General features: G+C 65.4%; 2 protein-coding genes across 2 annotated transcripts; one reads left to right on the top strand and one right to left on the bottom strand.

The window, feature by feature from the left end:
• Positions 1–4: 4 nt before the first annotated feature.
• Positions 5–3272, top strand: LOC136006868 (cytochrome c1, heme protein, mitochondrial-like; the record flags this gene model as incomplete). Its single annotated transcript, XM_065664908.1, is given in 5 exon segments — positions 5–126; positions 1970–2027; positions 2029–2134; positions 2882–2979; positions 3090–3272. Coding segments are annotated over 5 exon segments (489 nt in total), but the record flags the coding sequence as incomplete, so codon positions are not given.
• LOC136006871 (ranBP-type and C3HC4-type zinc finger-containing protein 1-like) lies at positions 3109–14525 on the bottom strand. Its single transcript, XM_065664912.1, is given in 14 exon segments — positions 3109–3767; positions 3861–3905; positions 3907–3960; positions 4719–4808; positions 4810–4899; positions 4994–5105; positions 6188–6348; positions 8782–8955; positions 10529–10659; positions 11137–11371; positions 11455–11545; positions 12332–12473; positions 13319–13429; positions 13960–14525. Coding segments are annotated over 14 exon segments (2157 nt in total). The 5' UTR covers positions 14375–14525; the 3' UTR covers positions 3109–3461.
• Between the last annotated feature and the right edge of the window lie 222 nt (positions 14526–14747).

Below are 14747 nucleotides of genomic sequence, written 5' to 3'. Positions count from 1 at the left end.
TGAAATGTTCCTGCGGCCCGGGAAGATCTCGGACTATTTCCCGAAGCCGTATCCCAACAGCGAGGCCGCGCGCGCCGCCAACAACGGGGCTCTGCCGCCCGACCTCAGCTACATCGTCAATGCCCGGTGAGCCCCGCGGCCCTGGAGCGCAGCTCGTGCCCCCCCTGCACCCCCCTTGCACCCCCCTTGCCCCCCCCTTCCTTACACCCCCCTTACACCCCCATTACACCCCTGTTACACCCCTTTACACCCCCGTCACACCCCCCTTACAGCCCCTTACACCCCCCTTACAGTCCCGTCACACCCCCCTTACACCCCCCTTACAGCCCCTTACACCCCCCTTACACCCCAGTCACACCCCCTTTACACCCCCCTTACACCCCCTTACACCCCCCTTACAACCCCTTACACCCCTGTCACACCCCCCCTTACACTCCCATTACAACCCCTTACACCCCCATCACACCCCCCTTACACCCCCTTACACCCCCCTTACACCCCCTTATATCCCCCTTACACCCCCGTAACACCCCCCTTACACCCCCTTACAGCCCCTTATACCCCCCTTACACCTCCGTCACACCCCCCTTACACCCCCCTTACACCCCCATTACAACCCCTTACACCCCCCTTACACCCCTCTTACACCCCCCTTACACCCCGCACACCCCACTTAAACCTTACACCCTGTTAAGCCCTGGCTGCCTTCCCTCAAAGCCCGCCACAGCCCAGTTAAACCCAGTTAAACGTGGCTGAAACCCCATCACACCCCAGGCAGACTCTGTTGAGAGTCCAGTTAAAACCCTGGCAGAGCCCATTAAGCCCCAGTTAAATCCCATTAAACCCCATCAAGCTCGGGTTAAACCTCTCAGAGCCTGGTTAAACCACATCAAACCCTGGTTAAACCTGGTTACGCCCTGATCCAACCGCAGTTAAAGCCCATCAAACCCTGGCTAAGCCCTGTCAAACCCCACCAAACCCCAGTTAAACCCTGTCAAGCCCCATCAAACCCCAGTTAAACCCCATCAAACCCCAGTTAAACGCCACAAAACCCCAGTTGAACCCCACCAAACCCCAGTTAAACCCCATCAAGCCCCACCAAACCCCATCAAGCCCCACCAAACCCCATAAAACCCCAGTTAAACCTCATCAAACCCCAGTTAAACCCCCACCAAACCCAAGTTAAACCCCACCAAAGCCCAGTTAAACCCTGTCAAATCCCACCAAACCTCAGATTAAACCCTGTCAAGCCCCATCAAACCCCAGTTAAACCCTGCCAAATCCCACCAAACCCCAGTTAAACCCCACCAAACCCCAGTTAAACCCTGTCAAGCCGCATCAAACCCCAGTTAACCCCAGTTAAACCCCACCAAACCCCAGTTAAACCCCACCAAACCCCAGTTAAACCCTGTCAAGCCCCATCAAAACCCAGTTAAACCCCAGTTAAACCCCACCAAACCCCAGTTAAACCCTGTCAAGCCCCATCAAACCCCAGTTAAACCCCACCAAACCCCAGTTAAACCCTGTCAAGCCGCATCAAACCCCAGTTAACCCCAGTTAAACCCCACCAAACCCCAGTTAAACCCCAGTTAAACCCCACCAAACCCCAGTTAAACCCTGTCAAGCCCCATCAAAAACCCAGTTAACCCCAGTTAAACCCCACCAAACCCCAGTTAAACCCTGTCAAACCCCAGTTAAACCCCAGTTAAACCCCACCAAACCCCAGTTAAACCCTGTCAAGCCCCATCAAAACCCAGTTAACCCCAGTTAACCCCAGTTAAACCCCACCAAACCCCAGTTAAACCCTGTCAAACCCCAGTTAACCCCAGTTAAACCCCACAAACCCCAGTTAAACCCCAGCAGACCCCAGTTAAAGCCTGTCCCAGCCCTGGTTAAAGGGGGTTGCTTCGGGGGGCTCTGGGGGATGGCCCTGGCCCCGGGGGGTCCCGGTGCTGACGCGGCCCCGCAGGCACGGCGGGGAGGACTACGTCTTCTCGCTGCTCACCGGGTACTGCGAGCCGCCGGCGGGGGGTGACGGTGCGCGAGGGCCTGCACTACAACCCCTACTTCCCGGGGCAGGCCATCGGCATGGCCCCCCCCATCTACAGCGAGATCCTCGAGTACGACGATGGTGAGAGGGGAACGGGGCTTGGGGGGGGGGGGGTGGTTGTGGGGCTGGGTCCTGCCCCCCCGGCTGCTGCAGCCCCATGGAACGCTGCAGGCTGGGGAGGAACGGGAGCTGCTTGTGCCGGGGGATGGAGCTGAGCAGGAGCTTGTGCCCGTGGCCGCATCCTGCCTGTACCAGCCCCGGTGCGGCAGCGGGGCCGGGGCAGGGATTGTGCCCCTGCACCGGGCACTGGGGAGGCCGCAGCTCGGATCCTGTGCTCAGCTCCGGGCCCCTCACTGCAAGAGAGACATTGAGGGGCTGGAGCGGGGCCAGAGAAGGGCAATGGGGCTGGTGCAGGGCCTGGAGCACAGCGGGGATGGGGAAGGGCTGAGGGACCTGGGGGGTTCAGATGGAGAAGAGAAGGCTCCGGGGGGACCTGATGGCTCCCTACAAGTGGAGGACGGAGCCAGGAGGGGCTGGGCTCTGCTCCCAAGGGATGGGACAGGAGGAACCGGCCCCAGGCTGCCCCAGGGCAGGGTGAGGGGAGCAGGGACACTTCATCCATCACCAGGGTTGCCGGCGGCTGCATCCAGGGAAGAGGCTGCTTCATTCCCTGCGGGTACCTCAAGGTGCCAACGCGGTGCCTGGGGCCGTGGGGGCCTTGCTTAAAAGCCTTTTGCACCCTGGTTGATCCCAAGAGGGCTCAGGACTGTGCCCGCACCCATGGGTGCTGCTCACCCCATTGTAACCCCCCGCCCCTCCCCACCAAGGCACCCCCGGCCACCATGTCCCAGATTGCCAAGGACATCTGCACCTTCCTGCGCTGGGCAGCGGAGCCAGAGCACGACCACCGCAAACGGATGGGCCTGAAGGTGGGTCCTGGGCACTGGGGGGGCTGACGGGGACCCCATGTGCCCCGCAGTGAGCCCCCACACGTGCCCAGAGCCGCGGGGCTGAGCTCAGGTGCTTCCTCCCCCTGTAGATGCTGATGATCTCGGGGCTCCTCATCTCCCTCCTTTACTACTTGAAGCGGCACAAGTGGTCGGTGCTGAAGAGCAGGAAGATGGTTTATCGGCCCCCCAAGTAGGGGGGGATGTGGGGTGTCCCCACTGCCGCGGTTCCCCCGTCACCCCCGGGTGCTGCAATAAAGCCTGGGTTCATCGAGGCTCAGCGGGTGCCGGTTGTGCCGCGGCCGCCGTCGCTTCCGAGCATTGGGATGGGGGGGGGGTTTTGCTGGCTCCATTGGACCCGCCATGTGCCGCTGCCATAAGGGGCCCTGCGGCACCACCGTGTCCGTGTCCATCCTCTCCTTTGGCCGTGGCCTCCGGTAGCGCCAGGCGATGCCGGCACCGGCTCAGTGGCAGTTCTGGCACCGGGGATGGCACTTCTGGCCGTTGACGTTGCAGCGGCACCCGCCGCTGGTGTCACCGGGGGCCCTGCGTGGGGGACACACGTGTGGGTCACGGTGGGAGCACCACGGCCGTGGGGCTGCGGGCTCGGGGGGGGCCTCACTCACCGCCGGGCCCCAGCGCGGCCCCTTGGTGACCCAGCAGATCTCGGTCTGGCACACGGCGCAGCGGATCCAGTCGCAGCCGTCCTTCTTCTGCACCACGATGAGGCAGGTGGGGCAGTGCATGGCGTCCCCCCGCTGCACCAGCGTCTGTGGGGACACCATGGGGCTGTGGGCACGAGCCAGGACCACCCCACTTGCCCCCCCCCCAGTGCCCCCACACCCCCCCGGCCCGGGTCCCACCTGCAGCATGGCGCTGGTTTGCCGCGCCGCCGCGTCGTTCCGCGCCCCGCACCTCCAGGTCGTCCTGGTACTGGCGGCAGTTCCGGCCCTCGTGGATGGCCTGGGGGGGGGGACGGGGGGGGTAAGAGCCGTGATGGGGAGCACCCATGGGGCTGTGCCGGAGGGTGGCTGGGAGGGGGTTGGAGGTGGTTTGGTTTGGGGGGGGTTTGGTGATGGTTTGGTTTGGGGGGGGTTTGGTGATGGTTTGGTTTGGGGGGGTTTGGTGATGGTTTGGTTTGGGGGGGGTTTGGTGATGGTTTGGTTTGGGGGGGGTTTGGTGATGGTTGGTTTGGGGGGGTTTGGTGATGGTTTGGTTTGGTGGGGGGTTTGGTGATGCTTTGGATTGAGGGGGTTTGGTGATGGTTTGGTTTGAGGGGGTTTGGTGATGGTTTGGATTGAGGGGGTTTGGAGCTGGTTTGCTGCTGGATTAGCAGCAGTTTGGTGCTGGTTTATTGGTGGTTTGGTGGTGCTTTGGATGTGGTTTGCTGGTGGTTTCATGGTGGTTTCGAGCTGGTTTGGTTTGAGGGGGGTTTGGAGCTGGTTTGCTGGTGGATTGGTGGCAGGTTGGAGGTGGTTTGGTGGAGGTTTGGTGCTGGTTTGGTGCTTGTTTGGTGGAGGTTTGGTGCTGGTTTGGTGCTGGTTTGGTGAAGGTTTGGTGCTGGTTTGGTGCTGGTTTGGTGCTGGTTTGGTGCTGGTTTGGTGGAGGTTTGGTGCTGGTTCGGTGGAGGTTTGGTGAAGGTTTGGTGGAGGTTTGGTGCTGGAGCGCAGGAGGGGTTTAGGAGGTGTTCTGGAGGTGGTGGCTGAGCTGAAGACATAGACCTTGCACAGGAGGCAGTTGAGGGCCTGGCACACCGGGCACCGGAACTCATTGACCGAGTCCTCGTAGATGCACCACCCGCGGCAGTCGGGGCGTCCGGCAGTGGAAGCTGTTGTGGCTGCGGCGCTCAGCCAGCACCAGGCTCCGCTCCAGGAAGCGCCGGTATTCCTCGGGGGACACCAACTGCGGGGGGGGGGGGGGGAAGAGGTGGGGGGGGTGAGGTGGGAGCACCGGCGGTGATGCCGGGGCCGTGCCGGGGGGGCCGCGCCGCACTCACCGCGCGGATCTCGCGCTCCTGCAGGTGGCTGCTGCAGGCGTAGGAGTCGTCGCGGTAGGGACAGGCCACGGTGGGCTCCTCGCTGAACGTGATCACCTGGCGCAGGCACTCCCTGCCCGGCCCCACCGGGGCACCGCGGGTGTGGGTCAGGGAGCCCAGGGATGGGGCCCGCAGCGGGGGGGGGGGGGGGGGGGGAGGGGGGTCGGAGGGGGTTTTGGGGCCGGTCGCCACCAACGGTGGGGCCTCGGGGATGGTCCCAATGGTGGTGAGGGGATGGGGATGGGCACTGTGATGGTGGGGGGGGTTTAGGGGCCGGTCACTGCAATGGGGGGGGTCAGGAATGGTCACTATGAACATGGGGGGGGGGTCAGGAATGGGTCACCATGAAGATGGGGGGGTTTAGGGGCCGGTCACTGCAATGGGGAGGGGGAGTCAGGAATAGCCACCATGAACATGGGGAGGGGGGTTAAGAATGGTCAACATGAAGATGGGGGCGGTTTAGTGCCAGTCACTGCAAGGGGGGGGGGGGTCAGGAATGGCCGCCATGAAGATGGGGGGGGGGGGGGTCAGGAATGGCTGCCATGAAGATGGGGGGGGGTTTAGTGCCAGTCACTGCAATGGGAGGGGGTCAGGAATGGTCACCATGAAGATGGGGGGGGGGTCAGGAATGGTCACCATAAAGACTGGGGGGGTTTAGGGCCGGTCACTGCAATGGGGGGGGGTCAGGAATGGCTGCCATGAAGAGGAGGGGGGTTTAGTGCCAGTCACTGCAATGGGGGGGGTCAGGAATGGTCACCATGAAGATGGGGGGGGGGTCAGGAATGGTCACCATAAAGACTGGGGGGGGTTTAGGGGCCGGTCACTGCAATGGGGGGGGGTCAGGAATGGTCACCATGAAGATGGGGGGGGGTCAGGAATGGTCACCATAAAGACTGGGGGGGGGTTTAGGGCCGGTCACTGCAATGGGGGGGGGGTCAGGAATGGCTGCCATGAAGAGGAGGGGGTTTAGTGCCAGTCACTGCAATGGGGGGGGTCAGGAATGTCAATGGGGGGGGTCAGGAATGGTCACCATGAAGATGGGGGGGGGTCAGGAATGGTCACCATAAAGACTGGGGGGGGTTTAGGGCCGGTCACTGCAATGGGGGGGGTCAGGAATGGTCACCATGAGGGGGGGTCCGGGTGCTGAGCTCTCACCTGCAGAAGCTGTGCAGGCACTCCCGCAGCAGCACCCCCTCGCCCGGGGGCACCCTCTGGAAGCAGATGAGACATTCCAGGGCCTCCCGGTTGGGCACCAGCACCTCCTGCTCCAGCTGCAGCAGCTGCTCCAGGTTCTGCAGCCGCTCGGCCTCCAGCGCCTGCGGGACAGCCCCGGTCAGAGCCCCGGCCCCCCATGGCGCCGGCACTGCCCACAGTGGGGCTGGACCCCGTCATGGGGAGCCCCGAGCCCTGCTCTGGTGCAGCCCCCAAAGGAAGGGCCCGATGCTTCCGTCTGCTCCGGAGAGCCAGGGAATGGGCTGGGATGAAGGATGCTGAAAGCTCCCCCAGCTCCAACCCCTGCCACCGGAGCAGGGGGCTCCGAGCCCCTGTGTCCAACCTGGCCTCGAGCACTGCCAGGGATGGAGCATCCCCAACTTCTCCCTTCACCCCCTGCCAGTGCCCCAGCACCCTCATGGGGAAGAACTCCCCAAGATCCCATCACCTCTTCCTCTCCCTCCCCATCCCATCCCTGCCTCCCTTGGCCCAAGCCCCTCTCCAGGCTCCCTGCAGCCCCTTCAGGCCCTGGAGCTGCTCTCAGGTCTCCCCTTCAGCAGCAGAGGGGCAGGATCCCCGGATCCCCCCCCTGCGCCGCTGCTCCAGCTCCGGGTGCCCCCAGCACACGGTGGGGTTCTCCCCCCCCCCCCCCAGGTCCTGCTCCTCAGGCTCCAGCCCCTCTCCCCCAGCCTGGATCCGGGTTGGGGGGGCCCCGAGCCAGGCCCGTGCCCTTGGTGCCCCCCCAGGGACCCCCTCCAGCGCCACGGAGCCCCCGGCACAGGGAGACGGAGCCGTGCTGGGGGGGGGGGGGGGGGAAGAGGCTTTAATGAGGAAGGACCCGAGGGGCCCAAGCCCCCCCCCCCCCAGTGGGGCTCAGGGCAGGGGAGGCTGCGGCGCCCGCCCCCATCCCTATCCCTGCGGGCTCCAAGGCCCTTCCCGGTGTCCCCGCAGCCCCAGCGCAGGGAGGTGATGGGGATGCGGTGGCACAACGGGGGCAGGCAGCAACTGGTGGCTCCGTCAGCCAAAGGATGCGTCCAAGCCCTCGCCGTGCCCCAGGAGCCCCCCAGGGGACGATCCCGCATCCATGCAGGGCCTGAGCGAGGGGGGGGGGGAGCCCATGAGCAGGGCTGGGGACCCCGCATCCCGGGCTGGGGCGCTCAGCAGGACCCGGAGGGGAGCAGGATGAAGGCCTCCGGGGACCCCGCAGCCTCCTCTCCAGCCTCAATCCTTTCCTTTCCTTCGGCGGGGAGCCGAGGGCGCAGTTGAGCCCCACCGCAGCCCGGAATGGGGCTCCCCGCGGAGCCCCCCCCTTCCCTAGGGGACCAGCCTGGACGGGGCAGGAGCAGCTTTCAGGTCCCTCCATCCCAAGCCCATTCCCTGATCCCGCGGCGCCGGCGCAGGGATCGTGCCCCGGGCCGGTGCCAAGAGATGGGAGAAGGAGCCGGGCTCTGCTCTGGCACCGCTCAGCCCCACGGAGCCTCCTCCTGCTCCCTGCCCTGGCACCTCCAGAGCCTCCGGAAGCCCAGTCCCTGCTCCTGTCCTGGCGCACGGCGGCTCCATAGGGACCGCATTGGCTCCATAGGGACCGCATTGGCTCCATAGGGACCGCATGGCTCCATAGGGGCACCATGACCCCATAGGGATCGCATTGACTCCATAGGGACCGCATTGGCTCCATAGGGAGCACGGGGGCTCCATAGGGCCCACACTGGCTCCATAGGGAGCACCGTGACTCCATAGGGACCGTATTGGCTCTATAGGGAGCACAGTGGCTCCATAGGGACCACGTTGGTTCCATACGGTGCATGGTGGTTCCATAGGGACCACAGTGACACCACACGGTCCATGTTGGCTCCATAGGGAGCATGGTGACTCTATAGGGACTGTGATGGCCCATACGGACCATGTTGGCTCCATAGGGACCACGTTGGCTCCATAGGGCCCTCGTTGGCCCCATAGGACCCGTGTTGGCTCCATAGAGAGTGCAGTGACTCCATAGGGCCCTCGTTGGCCCCATAGGGAGCGCAGTGGCTCCATAGGGAGCGCAGTGACTCCATAGGGCCCGTGTTGGCCCCATAAGGAGCACAGTGACTCCATAGGGCCCGCGTTGGCCCCATAGGGAGCGCAGTGACTCCATAGGGACCACATTGGCTCCATAGGGAGCGCAGTGACTCCATAGGGACCACATTGGCTCCATAGGGAGCGCAGTGACTCCATAGGGACCACATTGGCTCAATAGGGAGTGGAGTGACTCCATAGGGCCCGCGTTGGCCCCATAGGGCCCGTGTTGGCCCCATAGGGAGCGCAGTGGCCCCATAGGAAGCACAGTGGCTCCATAGGGACCATGTTGGCCCCTTAGGGAGCACGGTGGCTCCATAGGGACCGTGTTGGCCCCATAGGGCCCGCGTTGGCCCCATAGGGAGCGCAGTGGCCCCATAGGGACCACATTGGCTCCATAGGGAGCGCAGTGACTCCATAGGGCCCACGTTGGCCCCATAGGGCCTGCGCTGGCGCCCGGGGCCGCGGGCGCCGCTCACCTGCTGGTACTGGCGCATGCTCTCCTGCTCGCGCTGCAGGCGGCGCCGCTCGCGCTCGTCGGGGCGGTGCGCGCGGGGGATGACGTAGTCCTCGGGCCGGGCCCCGCTGCACATCTCGCAGCCGGGGCGCGTGGGCTTGTTGATGAACGTGCACTGCGGGCACGGCCAGCCCGGCTGCGGCGACAGCGGCACGGCCGTGGGCACGCGGCAGGGGCAGGGGGCACGGCCGCGGGCGTGGGGCAGGGACATGGGCGTGGGGCAGGGACAGGGGGCACAGCCATGGGTGTGGGGCAGGGCCATGGGCATGGGGCAGAGACAGGGGGCACAGCCATGGGTATGGGACAGGGACATGGGGCAGGGACATGGGTATGGGGCAGGGACATGGGCATGGGGCAGGGACAGGGTGCACAGCTGTGGGTATGGGGCAGGGACATGGGCATGGGGCAGAGACAGGGGGCACAGCCATGGGTATGGGACAGGGACATGGGGCACGGGGCAGGGACATGGGTATGGGGCAGGGGGCACAGGCATGGGTATGGGGCAGGGACATGAGGCACAGGGCAGGGACATGGGCATGAGGCAGGGACAGGGGGCACAGCTGTGGGTATGGGGCAGGGACATGGGCATGGGGCAGGGACAGGGGGCACAGCCATGGGTATGGGGCAGGGCCATGGGCATGGGGCAGAGACAGGGGGCACAGCTGTGGGTATGGGGCAGGGACATGGGCATGGGGCAGGGACAGGGGGCACAGCTGTGGGTATGGGGCAGGGACATGGGCATGGGGCAGGGACAGGGGGCACAGCTGTGGGTATGGGGCAAGGACATGGGTATGGGACAGGGACATGGGGCACGGCCGTGGGCACGGGGCAGGGCCATGGGGCACGGCCATGGGTATGGGGCAGAGCCATGGGCATGGGGCACAGCCATGGGTACAGGGCAGGGGCCAGGGAGATGGGGATGGGACACGGGGCATGGGCATCCCGAGTTCAGGGAACAGGGCACACAGAGATGGGACAGGGGGCATGGATACAGGGCATGGGACAGGGAGATGGGACATGGGCAGCCTGGCTGCAGGGACAGTGACTGGGATATGGGACATGGGACATGGCCATCCCAACTGCACGACAGGGACATGGGATATGGGACATGGCCATCCCGACTGCAGGAAAGGGACATGGGATATGGGATATGGGACATGGCCATCCGACTGCAGGACAGGGACATGGGATATGGGATATGGGACATGGCCATCCCGACTGCAGGAAAGGGACATGGGATATGGGATATGGGACATGGCCATCCCGACTGCAGGAAAGGGACATGGGATATGGGACATGGGATATGGGACATGGCCATGCCAACTGCAGGACAGGGACATGGGATATGGGATATGGGACATGGCCATCCCGACTGCAGGAAAGGGACATGGGATATGGGACATGGCCATCCCGACTGCAGGAAAGGGACATGGGATATGGGACATGGCCATCCCAACTGCAGGACAGGGACATGGGATATGGGACATGGCCATCCCAACTGCAGGACAGGGACATGGGATATGGGATACGGGACATGGACACCCCTGCCGCAGGAAGGGGGACACGGCCGGCCTGAGACACCGGTGGGAGGAAGGGGATGGGGCAGGAAGACCCGGAGGGAGCAGCCAGACCCCAGCACCCCCAGACTGGGACAAGGGGGAGCTGGGGCTCCGCGGGGCAGCGATGGGGGCACCCCATGGACCCTGTACCTGCTCTGGGGAGGGAGGGCTGGGGGAGGGAGGCTTTGCTTGGGCACCAAGGGTGTCACCGAGCTGCAGCGAGTCCAGGAACCGGCCGATGTCCCCAGTGTCCATCCTCGCAGCGGCCTCAGTCCCACAGCCTGGAGGGACCATGGGGAAGGGGAGGTGAGGTTAACACCAGCTGGTCCCACTGGATGAGGAGCATCGGAGCTGGGGCAGGGCCTGGAGCACAGCGGGGATGGGCAAAGGCTGAGGGACTTGGGGGGGGTCAGATGGAGAAGAGAAGGCTCCGGGGGGACCTGATGGCTCCCTACAAGTGCCTGCCAGGAGGATGGAGCCAGGAGGGGATGGGCTCTGCTCCTAAGGGATGGGACAGGAGGAACCGGCCTCAAGCTGCCCCAGGGCAGGGTTAGGGGGGTATTGGGAAGGGTTCATCCACTTAAAGGGTGCTCAAGGGCTGGAGCCAGGGCAGGGCTGGCGGCGGAGGGGGCCATGGGCGAGCGGAGCCCTGGGCAGTGCTGGGGCCGGTGGCACTGGGGGTGAGCCTGAGGCCCTCTCCCACCCCGGCTGATGCCATCCCCGACCCCCGGCCCAGGGGATGCTGGTGGGGAGCAGACCTTGCCCTGTGGCCGCGCTGGCTCCGGGCAGGGGGCTGTGGAGCCGGAGCTGTGCCTGGTCCTCCTCGAGGCGCTGCGGGCTCAGCTCGGCCGCGCGGGCCGAGAGCAGGTAGAGGAAGGCCGGGTCCCCGTCCCGGCGGATGCCGTAGGAGAACACGGAGCGCTCGTCCCGGCACAGGCACTGCCCGATGATCCAGCGCTGCACCCGCGGGTGGAACCCGTACTCCCGGAACACCTGCACCGGAGCCGCTCGGAGCTGACCCCGAGCGGGACCCCCCCGTTCACCGCCGCGCTCCCGGTCCCGGCCCCGCTCCGAACCTGCTCCTTGAGCGCCGCGATGGTCGTGTGCGCCCGCACCAGCAGCGTGATGCTGGCGGAGGAGGTGGCGTCTTCCACCCCGACCTTCATCCTGGGGGGACACGGGGGCGTCAGGGCTGGCAGCCACCGGGAATGAGGAGGGCGCGGGTGCTGCTGCCCAGGGCCCACGAGTCCGGCTCTGGGCTCCAACCAGGATCCATCCCCTCCCGGAAAGATGGGACAGGAACCCAGCAGCAGCTCCTGGCCCCATCCCAAACCTCACAGGGAACCCATTTTACAGGGTCATTGGGATCCATGGAGCTGCTGTCAACCAGCAGGGATCCACAGAGCTGCTCCCAACCAGCAGGGATCCATGGAGCTGCTCCCAACCAGCAGGGATCCATGGAGCTGCTCTCAGCCAGCAGGGATCCATGGAGCTGCTCTCAAGCAGCAGGGATCCATGGAGCTGCTCTGCCCCAGCAGGGATCCATGGAGCTGCTCCCAACCAGCAGGGATCCACGGAGCTGCTCCCAACCAGCAGGGATCCATGGAGCTGCTCTGCTCCATCAGGGATCCATGGAGCTGCTCCCAACCAGCAGGGATCCATGGAGCTGCTCTGCCCCAGCAGGGATCCATGGAGCTGCTCCCAACCAGCAGGGATCCATGGAGCTGCTCTGCCCCAGCAGGGATCCATGGAGCTGCTCCCAACCAGCAGGGATCCATGGAGTTGCTCTGCCCCCGGGGGACACAGGAGGGACTCCTGGAGCCCAGCTCCATCCTGGGATGCCGAGGAAGTGGAGCTGCGCTCCAGGGCACCCAGGAGGGATCCATGCCCCATGCCGGGATGTGCCTGAACCGGGAGCTGTGCTCCTGGAGGCCCCAGGGCCCCGTCCCTCACCTGATGTGCTCCGGGGGGTAGGTGCTGTCCCGGAGCAGGATGCTGAGCAAGGCCTGGTGCCGGGCCAGCGCCCCGGCGCAGCGCGAGGCCTCCTCCTCGTCCCCGAACTCGATGGCCTGGGCGAGGTGCAGGGCCAGGTCCTCTGCGGGGGAGAGCAGGGAGAGCCATGGGGGGCCCCTGCAGAGCCAGCACCCAGAGGCACAGCTCCGTGCGCGCGAGGTGCAGCCCCCAGGGCCCCGGAGCTCTGGGATGGGGTGGGATGAAGGGAGCTGAAAGCGCCTCCAGCTCCAACCACGGGCAGGGCAGGGACCCCTTCCCCTGGAGCAGGGGGCTCCGAGCCCCTGGGTCCAACCTGGCCCTGAATCAGCCTTCAGAGGATGCCTGAGGAGGACGTGGGGGAGGCCTCCAGGGGAGGCCCCGGGGCTGCTGCGAGGGCTGGGGCAGCTCTGCCCTGGGGCCAGGCTGGGAGAGCTGGGGGGGGGCAGCCTGGAGAAGAGAAGGGTCCTGAAGGGGAGACCTGAGAGCAGCTCCAGGGCCTGAAGGGGCTGCAGGGAGCCTGGAGAGGGGCTGGGGCCAAGGGAGGCAGGGATGGGATGGGGAGGAAGAGGGAAGAGGTGATGGGATCTTGGGGAGTTCTTCCCCATGAGGGTGCTGGGGCACTGGGGGGGGTTGAAGGGAGAAGCTGTGGCTGCCCCATCCCTGGCAGAGCTCAGGGGTTCAACAGCAGAAGCTCTGTACAGAAACACCCCCGTGGGGGCAGCAGGGCAGGGCTGGAGGCATCTAAAAGCCAGGCGGAGGAGCCCCTTGGGGCCGGGGGGCAGCGGGGGCCTTGGCAATGGCTGGACTGGAGGAGCTAAAGGCTCCTTCCCAGCCTCAATGATTCCATGGAGCAGGCAGGGGCCGGCAGCAGCTCCCAGCTCCGTGCTCTCTGCCAGGGAGCACCAGGACCCCCCCCCCCCCCCCGGATCCATGGAACCTCCCAGGTACCTTTCTCCCGGAGCTCCGTGGTCAGAGCTTCCTCCGCTCCCTGATCCCCAGGGATGGGGTTGGCACCCGCGGGGGGAGGCAGGGCTTCGGCTGCCAACGCGCTCTCAAAGACTGTGGAGAGGCAGGAATGTGTCAGAGGGGGCAGCTCGGGGGCTCCCGGCTGCTCCCCCCGCTCCCAAATCCTTCCTCCCGTTGTGTTCCCCCTCCACGGAGCAGCGCACGGGGCTGGGACCATCCCCACTGCGCCCAATCCGGGAGGGGTTCATGGGGCTGCCACTGCTCCAATGGAGCAGGGATGCTGCTGCAGGGATGCTGCTGCAGGGATGCTGCTGCAGGGATGCTGCTGCAGGGATGCTGCTGCAGGGATGCTGCTGCAGGGATGCTGCTGCAGGGATGCTGCTGCAGGGATGCTGCTGCAGGGATGCTGCTGCAGGGATGCTGCTGCATCCCGGAATGCGGATGAAGGGAGCTCTGCTCCCATTGACTGCCCACACGTCCTCCCATGCCCCAGCACCTCCTTGGGTGCTCCAGCACCCCCAGGAAGCCCCCTGAAGGTCCCTCCATGGGAGCTCATGCAGCCAGAGCTGGGAGGCTTGGATCACGCCGGGATGGTGGGTACCGGGCTCAGATCCCGCACGGACCTTTCTGCACCTCCCGCAGGGAGCTGCTGACGATCGTCCACCACTTCTGCGCCTCCCGCTCCTCCTCGAAGCTGAGCACCAAGGGCTCGTCCCAGGCGCCCAGCACCAGCAGCTCGTGGCTCCTGGGGCCCCGCACCTTGTACGCGACGTCCTTGAGGTCGTACTCGGCGATGGGCTGCGGAGCGAGAGGGACACATCCGGAGGGAGCTGTGAGCGGCGCACGGAGCCGGGGCTGCCACGACGGCAGCTCCTGGGAGCAGCCGGATCCTTCCTGCTTCAAGGGGGCTTGGGCCAAGGGAGGCAGGGATGGGATGGGGAGGGAGAGGGAAGAGGTGATGGGATCTTGGGGAGTTCTTCCCCATGAGGGTGCTGGGGCACTGGCAGGGGGTGAAGGGAGAAGTTGGGGATGCTCCATCCCTGGCTGTGTCCAAGGCCAGGTTGGACACAGGGGCTCGGAGCCCCCTGCTCCAGTGGAAGGGGTCCCTGGCAGGGGTTGGAGCCGGAGGAGCTTTCAGCTCCGTTCATCCCATCCCATCCCATGACCGGACACCGCGGAGCTGCTGCTATAGCCAGACACACCCCACACCCACCCCACAGCCCCCAAGGGGCAGCTGCGCCTCCCCCTTCCCCAAGCTCATCCCCAGCACGGAGCAGGGGAAGTCCCGAGCTCCTCAGAGCTGCCCCAAAGCCACCTCCCAGCCCCCAAGAAAGGGACGGGCAGGAACGAGCAGGGCGGGGCAGGGACAGGCAGGGACAAGCAGGGACAGGCAGGGATAGGGAAGGACAGG

This window comes from Lathamus discolor, unplaced genomic scaffold (assembly GCF_037157495.1).
Source record: "Lathamus discolor isolate bLatDis1 unplaced genomic scaffold, bLatDis1.hap1 Scaffold_76, whole genome shotgun sequence".
NCBI classification, from domain to species: domain Eukaryota; kingdom Metazoa; phylum Chordata; class Aves; order Psittaciformes; family Psittacidae; genus Lathamus; species Lathamus discolor.
Note: the sequence above shows the minus strand (reverse complement) of the source record. Positions and strands in the feature narration are given on the sequence as shown.